Source organism: Littorina saxatilis, unplaced genomic scaffold (genome assembly GCF_037325665.1).
Source record: "Littorina saxatilis isolate snail1 unplaced genomic scaffold, US_GU_Lsax_2.0 scaffold_1535, whole genome shotgun sequence".
In the NCBI taxonomy this organism is placed as follows: domain Eukaryota; kingdom Metazoa; phylum Mollusca; class Gastropoda; order Littorinimorpha; family Littorinidae; genus Littorina; species Littorina saxatilis.
This window is the reverse complement of record NW_027127608.1, coordinates 3,311-13,527: the sequence shown is the minus strand read 5'-3', so window position 1 is coordinate 13,527 and position 10,217 is coordinate 3,311. Positions and strand designations below refer to the sequence as shown.

The 10,217-nt window shown below is 48.2% G+C and overlaps 1 protein-coding gene and 1 non-coding gene across 3 annotated transcripts; both read right to left on the bottom strand.

The window, feature by feature from the left end:
* Window positions 1–1,762: 1,762 nt before the first annotated feature.
* On the bottom strand, window positions 1,763–1,881 carry LOC138956022 (5S ribosomal RNA). The gene has a single exon (XR_011452468.1). It is a non-coding gene; the product is annotated as a 5S ribosomal RNA (ribosomal RNA).
* Window positions 1,882–3,182: 1,301 nt separating this feature from the next.
* LOC138956021 (uncharacterized) lies at window positions 3,183–9,976 on the bottom strand. 2 transcript variants are annotated; one of them, XM_070327493.1, is made up of 3 exons: window positions 9,854–9,976; window positions 4,489–4,700; window positions 3,183–4,380 (listed from the first exon to the last, which is right to left on the bottom strand). In XM_070327493.1, exons 1-3 carry the CDS (start codon window positions 9,897–9,899, stop codon window positions 3,301–3,303), a joined length of 1,338 nt encoding a protein of 445 aa, XP_070183594.1. In that variant the 5' UTR covers window positions 9,900–9,976; the 3' UTR covers window positions 3,183–3,300. The 2 variants fall into 2 exon arrangements, with proteins under 2 accessions (XP_070183594.1, XP_070183593.1); XM_070327492.1 differs by having other exon boundaries at window positions 3,183–4,700.
* Window positions 9,977–10,217: the final 241 nt, after the last annotated feature.

Below are 10,217 nucleotides of genomic sequence, written 5' to 3'. Positions count from 1 at the left end.
CGGTTCGGTGCCAGACCATCCGGACCAACAGAGGTGGTCGGGTGGTCCGGACCGGTCCGGTAGGGTGGTCCGGTGTTCCGGTCCGGTGTTCCGGTCCGGTCCCGTACCATCCGGAGGTCCCGTTCGGCACCGAACCATCCGTACCCACAGAAGTGTTCGGGTGGTTCGGTCCGGACGTGGACACACCGCACCATCCGGACCCGTAAGTCCGGTGGTCCGGTGCCAGACCATGCGGACCAACAGAGGTGGTCAGGTGGTCCGGTCCGGACCGGACCACCGGTCCAGTACCGGACCATCCGGACCCGTAGGTCCGGTCCGGTCCCGTACCATCCGGAGGTCCCGTTCGGCACCGAACCACCCGTACCCACAGAAGTGTTCGGGTGGCTCGGTCCGGACGTGGACATACCGTACCATCCGGACCCGTAGGTCCGGTTCGGTGCCAGACCATCCGGACCAACAGAGGTGGTCGGGTGGTCCGGACCGATCCGATAGGGTGGTCCGGTGTTCCGGTCCTGTGGTCCGGTCCCGTACCATCCGGAGGTCCCGTACGGCACCGAACCATCCGTACCCACAGAAGTGTTCGGATGGTTCGGTCCGGACGTGGACGTACCGTACCATCCGGACCCGTAGGTCCGGTGGTCCGGTATGGTCCGGTTCGGTGACAGACCATCCGGACCAACAGAGGTGGTCGGGTGGTCCGGTTCGGACCGGACCACTGGTCCGGTACCGGACCATCCGAACCCATAGGTTCGGTCCGGTCCCGTAGCATCCGGAGGTCCCGTTCGGTACCGAACCATCCGTACCCACAGAAGTGTTCGGGTGGCTCGGTCGGACGTGGACATACCGTACCATCCGGACCCGTAGGTCCGGCATGGTCCGGTTCGGTGCCAGACCACCCGGACCAACAGAGGTGGTCGAGTGGTCCGGCCCCGACCGGACCACTGGTCCGGTACCGTACCATCCGGACCCGTAGGTCCGGTGGTCCGGTGTGTTCCGGTTCGGTGCCAGACCACCCAGACCAACAGAGGTGGTCGGGTGGTCCGGTCCCGACCGAACCACTGGTCCCGTACCGTACCATCCGGACCCGTAGGTCCGGGGGTCCGGCAAGGGCCAGAGGTACTGTCCCGCACCGGACCCTAAGGTCCGGTACGGTCCCGTACCATGGGTCCCGTCCGGACCAAACCCGGAGGTCAAGTCCAGTCGGGACCCGTGGGTCCGGTTCGATCCCGACCCGTAAGCCTGGAACGTTCCGGACCCTTGGTCCGGACCATCCGTCACCCGAACACCAGACGCTAAGGAATGGCGTGGGGTCAAGACGGTCCGGTCGGAGGTGTCGGTCTGAGCAACAGAAACAATGTTCCCGTCGCCCTGACCATTCGACAGAAGTACCACGTTCTGTCGAACACCTCCACGTCCAGTAACTAGTCGGCCGGAGCGTCTTAACAAGAGGGACAGCCACCAGTCACACGGACGTCAGAGGGAACCGTAGTAGCAGTGGTCGTAGGCACGAAGCCTGAAACCCCTGCCCCCACAGGACCGCCCTGAACGGGGTCAATTCGCATCCCAACCCCAGCGGGGAGGGAATTCAGAGACCCCGTCATCTCCTCCGATCTCCCCCCCCCAGGAGGCCGAAACTACTGTCGAAACAGCAGCAGACGACCCAGCGAGGGAGTTCAGAGGAGGACCCGTGTCCCTCCTGGCTTCCACAGCGGTGGAAACCGAGGAGGGCACAGGAGAGGCACCGGAAAAAGGAAGATTTTAATGCCAACTGCACCCGGTGTTCCCAGGCGGTCACCCATCCAAGTACTAACCGGGCCCGACGTTGCTTAACTTCGGTGGTCGGACGAGAACCGGTGTTTACAACGTGGTATGGCCGTTGGCTGTCAAAACCTGAGTCTCTCCAGTAGCCCCTAGATCGGATTCACCAACCCCCAAAGAGGGTTGGGAATCGACCTGCCCCCGGATTCGAGCCAGGGAGGAGAAGGAAACCTTCCCCCCAGGCTTGAAACCGGGAGGAGCTGAAGCCTGAGACTGAGGGCCGGACAACGGCGTCGAAGGGGGGGAAGCCTGTTCCACTGAAGGAGAAGGAGAAAGAAGCTTTTTCTTTCTCCTCGACCTTCCCCGAACCTTCGACGGCGCAGCCCCGCCCGAAGTCCCAGGCTCAAGCCCAGCCTGTTTGAGCAAGCTCGCATTGAGCTTGCTCAAACAGGCTTTCTCCGCCCTCCCTCGCCGCAAACGCAAAGCGTTTGGGGAGGGAGAGTCGGAGCGCCGAAAGATCCCCTTCTCCGTGCGTAAAACATGACGCTGGGCGCCCGGAGAAGGGTTGCCCCCGGCAGACTCTGGTTCCGTAGAACCAGAGCCCAAAACAGGACGAGACATCCTACCTCGCCCTGTACGTACCCTTAAAGACAGAGAATTAACAAAATTCAAAGAAAATTTAGGTCAATACTCAAGTGAATGCGGCGAAACGAGAAGCAGACGACCGGTCACCACGAAGTAGGACGGGAGGCACGCCGAGTCCGCCACACAAAAACGGAGGCACAAGTTGAAGGAAACACAACGTAGCCTCAAGCCAGAAGTGGAATAACACACAATAATCCAACAGGTGATAGTCCACACAGAAAAGAAGCCTCTTAGTCCAAAATAATCCGGGAGCGTAGCAGAAACACAGCCGGTCTGACACGCGCGAAAAAAGAAAGAGGACGCGCCACCTACATCCTGTAAGGGGGAAGCACTCGGACAGTGCTTGGGATCCACGGTGGCGCATGGTTATGGGAGATAATTGTACCCACTCAGCGTTTTGTCCAATTTTTTCGGCCTATAATAGATAATGTGCAAGAATAGTACTGTCGAGGTAAGTGTTATATTGACAAGGACATTATGGCACAGACATTGCAAAACAAATAATGACCAACTTAAAAGTGCGAAGTGAGATTTTGTCACCCAAATGTAACACAGATTGCCAGAAAGGTAAGATTATCCGATATAGTGTGTGTGTGTGTGTGTGTGTGTGTGTGTGTGTGTGTGTGTGTGTGTGTGTGTGTGTGTGTGTGTGTGTGTGTGTGAGAATGTGTGTGTTTGTGTGTGTGTGTGTGCGTGCCTGCGTGCGTACGTGCGTGCGTGCGTGCGTGCGTGCGTGCGTGTGTGTGTGTGTGTGTGTGTGCGTGCGTGCATGCGTGTGTGTGTGTGTGTGTGTGCGTGCGTGTGTGCATCTCGTGCGTGTGTGCATCTATCTGTCTGTCTAGCTGGCTATGTGAATCCCTTGGTTTAAGCCTAATATTTAAACCATCAAAAGCATCATCACTTATCAGCCTCATCATGCAGCTCCATGAGAAGCTCAAAGCGAACACAATCGTCACTGCCTGGGCAGTGCATCTCCTTGGCCAGTTTTGTGCTTACTCGGTTCAGCTCTCCAAACTCCAAGACAATGTTTTGCAGCACACGCACGTAGTCTTCTGAGTACACATAGGAGAAAGTGGCTTCTAGATAGTGACGCAAAAGGACGACATACTTGTCCCTCATAGTGCTCACCGTTTGACGATCAGCAACCTTCTCGCTGGACGGGTTGAACAGCAGGATGCAGTGAAGAAGGGCGTAGATGGTGATGTCATTCTTAATCACGGCCTTGAGCTCTCTGCACAGCTCCGTGCCCCAGCCGAGGTAGGGGTTGTAGGGGAAAAGGCTTTTGCACAGTTCTTCCGTCATCTGGCCTTTTATCATCAGCCACGCGTTCCGCTCCGCCACAAAGATGTAAGCGTTGCGTACAGCCATGACAGAGCCTATGGACGACTTGAAGCAGGCGATTTGGTCGTCGAAGTTCAGCCTTCGAAAGTCTTCCAGCCTTTTGACGAAACTGACAGCATTTCGCACTTGTATGTCACAGTCTGAAAGGAAGTCTGTGATCCCAAAGTCGCTGGAGTCCAGAATGGCTGAGGTCTGGCGTTCTCGTAGGGAAACCAAAATGGTGTCTTCGTACGCTGCAGACATGAGAGTGAGCAACATTCGTTCCTCTTCTGACAGGCGCCAGTACATATGAGGGTCTGATGGCAGCTGGTCACGGGTCAAAGTTCGAAGGTCAGTCAAGGACCCTTTCTTTTGCTCCACAACAACTGGTCCATTTTCAGAGGAAGGAATTGAGGGAGGGCTGTCCGAAGTATTTGCCTGTGAACATGACTGTGCCTTTGGATCCTTGGTCATTCCTCCCAAACAACATCCTTCAAGAGGTTCCAATGACTCTTTCGACTGACATGCCGCACTTGAAGCATTCAACACCATGTGTTCCAGATTTGGCAGGTTCCCTTGTGCAAGACTACTGCTGACTCCTTCCACCAGAACACTCTCACTGACGGCAGAACGCTCCTGAGACACACTGCCGTCTACCTTATAAGGAGCAGAGCAGCTACTTGTTCCAGCCTGAGACACACTGCCGTCTACCTTATAAGGAGCAGAGCAGCTACTTGTTCCAGCCTGAGACACACTGCCGTCTACCTTATAAGGAGCAGAGCAGCTACTTGTTCCAGCCTGTGCGCAAACGTCTGTTACCATCTGTGATACCATCATGGGAACTGCTGAAGATGACACAAAGGGCGGAGAGGCGTGTTCCCGGGGAAGTTCTGTTGCAGCAAATGAAGAACAGTCCCGCTTGCTCTGCATTTTGTTTCTCTTCACTTTCTCTTTCAGCTTTTTCTTCTGGTCGACACCTGTCAAGATATCCACACAAAAAAACAAGTCGTGTGAAGCGATGAAAAAACATTTAGTCAATCGGTATCAAACTAAAAGATCAACACCACAAACCAGTCATCGCCAAGACTACGAGATACATTTAGGTAGTCTCGGCTAACAATACCGAGACGGATCACGCTGGTCTCCGAGAATCATACGAGCGTATACAGGGGCGGATCACATGTGCGAAGCGTTCAAACCTCCTAGGGGGGTCATGGGGGCTTGCCCCCCCCCCCCTCTCACAAAAATGTTGATAAAAACAAGGAACTGACATGGAGCAATTTGGTGCAATCTGAGCCAAGAAACTTCCCCTAATACACGTTCCAAAAAGTAAATCTAAGAAGACAAATTTGGATCAAAACAAGGACTATTGACCGATCTGGTGGTACCTGAGCAAGCAAATTACCCAACTGCTTTCCAAAACCGTCACTAAGAAGACACGGGCCGGCTCTTATGGGGGTCCGGGGGCATGCCCCCCCGGAAAATTTGATAAAAATCAAGGAAAATGGAGCAATCTGGTGCAATCTGAACCATCAGATTTTCTTGATTTTCAAATGTTTTTTTCTCATTTTTTTTCTCACTTTAAACACAAACCAGAAACCCCGGAAACCCCCCTGGATCCGCCCCTGGTATACATGTAGTACTTACTGAACCTATTTTCTGTAATTCTGAGCACATTGTTACAGTGAACATGACATATATATATTTTTGAATTCAGGAGAAGATGGGGAATACAATGCAGTCCTCGTTTAATCTGTTACTGAAAGTTCGATTTTAATGACAACTTTAACGAGAAAACTAATCAATTAATTTGTAAGATTCTGAGCTGAAATGCAATACCATAGTCCGGACTTCGTCCAAGATTGCTTTACCAAAATGTCCATCAATTTGATTGAAAAATGAGGGTGTGACAGTGCTGCCTCAACTTTCACAAAAATCAGGATATGACGTCATCAGACATCTGTCCAAAAGATGAAAACTATCCTTAGCGGATTATGACTTTATTCAGTTATTCTGCAGAAAAACAGAAATGCTGGAGAAAAACTGTTTGTTTCTGCAGCATTTCTGCATAATGTCATCTTTCGCGAGAGCAACGGTTTTTTCTGCAGTAAAACAGTTTTACTGCAGTAAAATTGAAATCAAGAATGCTGCAGTAAAACGGTGATGTTGTTTTACTGGAGAAAAACTGTTTACACTTTTTCTTCAGCATTTTGGCATTATTCAGTTATTCTGCAGAAAAACAGAAATGCTGGAGAAAAACTGTCTTTTCTGCAGCATTTCTGCATAATGTCATCTTTCGCCGAAGCAACGGGTTTTTCTGGAGCAAAACATTTTACTGCAGTAAAATTGTAATCAAGAATGCTGCAGTAAAACGGTGCTGTTGTTTTACTGCAGAAAATCTGTTTACACTTTTTCTGCAGCATTTTGTACTGGCTCATGCATTATAATGTTGGAGCACGCGAGCCCCCCTCTGTCGAGAGATGCTCATCCAGAATTATCAATAGTTGTGCGTGACACGAATGTATTTTGTCTGTCTGATTGGTACACTGCGGAACAAACTATTATACTATCCCAGGGGGCGACGAATACAAACCCTACTTTACAAGGTCGTTCGTTTTTCTCCAGAAAAACGGTCACAGACTATTCTGAAGAAAAAATTAATCGCAATAATGCTGCAGAAAACCAAGTAAACATTATGCTTCAGAAAAACTGTTTTACTGCAGTAAAAAACGTTGCTTCGGCGAAAGATGACATTATGCAGAAATGCTGCAGAAAAGACAGTTTTTCTCCAGCATTTCGGTTTTTCTCCAGAATAACTGAATAATGTCATAATCCGCCAAGAGCCAGTACAAAATGCTGCAGAAAAAATGTAAACAGTTTTTCTGCAGTAAAACAACAGCACCGTTTTGCTGCAGCATTCTTGATTTCAATTTTACTGCAGTAAAATGTTTTGCTGCAGAAAAAAACGCTGTTTTGGCAAAAGATGACATTATGCAGAAATGCTGCAGAAAAGAACGGTTTTTCTCCAGCATTTGTCTTTTCTGCAGAATAACTGAATAAAGTCATAATCCGCCAAGGATAGAAAACAACATCTTGGGATATCATACCCAGGAACTCTCATGTGAAGTTTCATGAAGATTGGTCAAGTAGTTTTCTCGGAATTACTTTATACACACACACATACACACACTGGTTGGTCCGGTGTCAGAATAATGTGACTGGGTGAGACATGAAGCCTGTGCTGCGACTTCTGTTTTGTGTGTGGCGCACGTTAAATGTCAAAGCAGCACCGCCCTGATATCACCCTTCGTGGTGGACTGGGCGTTAAGCAAACAAACAAACAAACAAACAAACACACACATACACACACTATGACCTTCGTCTCGATTCCCCGTCTATGTTAAAACATTTAGTCAAGACTTGACTAAATGTAAAAACAGACTATCAGTGTCACTTGTTACAAGCAGTACTCTTAACCTTTGCTGTGCTTCCTGGGTTCACCTGTACCCAGAGACACACTAAAATCATTGTAACTCTGGAACCATTAAAGGTATCTTTTTGAAATTGTAAGCATCTCTCACACACCTAATTTGCTCTCTGTCTGCAAATTTTTAGTGTGTACATGACAAAACATTAAAATTAATTGATTATGATAATTTACATAAACACTACCGATGGCGCGGGTTCACACAAACCCATACTTTTAAAGAGTAGTAGTGATTGTAACTATCCCTCTGCCGACGGCGCGGGTTCTGCTACACCCATAATTACCAAAGCGGCGGAACAGTGTCTGTCTGCCTGTTTGTCTCCAAGAGACTTGTCTGTCTCTCTGTCTGTCTGTCCGTATCTCTGTGTCTATATGTCTGTTGTCAGTTGCTCTGTCTGTCTATCCGTCTATCTGTCTATCCGTCTATATGACCGTGTCTGTCTATCTGACTGTCTGTCTCTGTCTATCTCTCTCTCTGTCTCTCTCTCTCTCTCTTAGTCTCTCTCTCTGTCTCTCTCTCTTAGTCTCTCTCTCTGTGTCTCTTTCTTAGTCTCTTTCTCTTTCTTAGTCTCTCTCTCTCTCTCTTTCTTAGTCTCTCTCTCTCTTTCTTAGTCTCTCTCTCTCTCTTTCTTAGTCTCTCTCTCTCTCTTTCTTAGTCTCTCTCTCTCTCTCTTTCTTAGTCTCGCTCTCTCTCTTTCTTAGTCTCTCTCTCTCTCTCTTTCTTAGTCTCTCTCTTTCTCCCTCTCTTTCTTCGTCTCTCTCTCTCTCTCTTTCTTAGTCTCCCTCTCTCTCTTTCTTAGTCTCTCTCTCTTTCTTAGTCTCTCTCTCTCTCTCTTTCTTAGTCTCTCTCTCTCTTTCTTAGTCTCTCTCTCTCTCTTTCTTAGTCTCTCTCTCTCTCTGTCTTAGTCTCTCTCTCTCTTTCTTAGTCTCTCTCTCTCTCTTTCTTAGTCTCTCTCTCTCTCTTTCTTAGTCTCTCTCTCTCTCTTTCTTAGTCTCTCTCTCTTTCTTAGTCTCTCTCTCTCTCTTTCTTAGTCTCTCTCTCTCTCTCTTTCTTAGTCTCTCTCTCTCTCTTTCTTAGTCTCTCTCTCTTTCTTAGTCTCTCTCTCTCTTTCTTAGTCTCTCTCTCTCTCTTTCTTAGTCTCTCTCTCTCTCTCTCTCTTTCTTAGTCTCCCTCTCTCTCTTTCTTAGTCTCTCTCTCTCTCTCTTTCTTAGTCTCTCTCTCTCTCTCTTTCTTAGTCTCTCTCTCTTTCTTAGTCTCTCTCTCTCTCTTTCTTTGTCTCTCTCTCTCTCTTTCTTAGTCTCTCTCTCTCTTTCTTAGTCTCTCTCTCTTTCTTAGTCTCTCTCTCTCTTTCTTAGTCTCTCTCTCTTTCTCTCTCTCTTTCTTAGTCTCTCTCTCTCTTTCTTAGTCTCTCTCTCTTTCTTAGTCTCCCTCTCTCTCTTTCTTAGTCTCTCTCTCTCTCTCTTTCTTAGTCTCTCAGTCTCTCTCAGTCTCTCCCTCCCCCTCTCCCCCCCCCCCCCTCTCCCTCCCCTGCAAGAAGTCGGTGAAGGGAGAAACTCGATGCACCCACTGAAGTAGCGCTGTGGGTTTCCCCGGCTGAACCCACCCCGTCGTTAGAGAAATAAACGGTAAAAACCCTCTTTCAAATGTATGGGTTCAGACAAATCCGCATCGTCGTTAGAGAAATAAACGGTAAAAACCCTCTTTCAAATGTATGGGTTCAGACAAACCCGCATCGTCGGGCGTGTGTAGTCAAAAGCGGCATCCGGCAAAGGTTAATAAGTGAGCATGCAATTGAGTGTGATAGGGTGCCCAAACGCCCTCTAGTCACATTTGAAGCAAAGACTGTCAGATCAGTCAGGGGTGAGTTTGGGCTAAATTAATTAGGCCCTTCATAAAGCTGATTTGCCAAGTTAGCTAGAGCATAAAAGGGAGACACAGCAATCAGGCCAGGCTGTCATTTCCTCCTTTGGAATATTCAAAGGTGCTCCACACTCAGCATTCTAAGGCAGACAACCACTGCAGAGTTGCTGTGACAAGGGGAACTACGACATTACCTTGCCATTAAAAATGCGCAGAGAAGGCTAAAGGGTAATTAATTTCAATGTGCATCCATATTTCTCCATATGACTGGAAACAGGTGTGGATTGTTTGGTTTGCGTTTTGATCTCCTCCTTAACAAAAACCAAAAAAATGTAATTTAAAAATAATTGAAATACCCATGCAGATAATTGTGTCACCAAGGTATCTGTAATGTGAGACCCCATTAACTTCAGGCAATGTCTCAACCTTTGTTGTCTGCCTTTTAAGCATTCCTGTCATGGAAGTTAGGATCCATGTCTTCAGCGATGGGGCACTAATTTGGCTTCAGTTAAAAAACAGTCATACTGCATGGTACCACAGTGATCGAATCACCCCCCACCCCACCCCACACCCCCCCCCCCCCTTTTAAGACCATCATTTTCAAATAACCCTCTTTTCAAGACCCTAGTTTTCAGATGTACTGCTAGTCTGTACCTCCATATGCTAAGACTCCGATTTCAGACCTAATGTTCCCCAATCCATGCAAGTCTTCAAAGGGGTTGTACCCTAATTTTAACTAAGATGAAAAAATACCTCTTAAATCTTGATGAACCAACTCTTACCAAAAATGAGTTCAGCTTTCATTCCCACATCCAAGCACTTTTGCATGCGACACCAAGGACACACACGACGGCTGTTTTTGTCAATCAGGCAGTTTCTCCCTTCACTGCATGTCTTGACTTCCTGTCAGAAACATTAAATTAAAAAAATAAGTCAATGATTAAATCAGTAAATGTGAGGCAAAGAAGAAGAAAGGCTGACAATTCGTCGCTAATAATAAAAACTCAAAGCATGATATTTCTTTTTGAGAAAAAATAATAGAGCAAGATAAAGATTTAGTTTTCCATAATCAAGGTGCAAAAAGTCATACATAATAACACTTCAAAGGTATGGTCTGTATGTACAGTATAAAGTGTTCATCCCTAA

Excerpts from the sequence above, each read along its gene's own strand:
- LOC138956021 (XM_070327492.1), bottom strand. The coding sequence starts at position 9,899 with ATGCAAAAGTGCTTGGATGTGGGAATGAAAGCTGAACTCATTTTTG. Across the intron at positions 4,701-9,853 it reads GAAAGCTGAACTCATTTTTG|GTGTCGACCAGAAGAAAAAG; the intron begins GTAAGAGTTGGT and ends ATATCTTGACAG.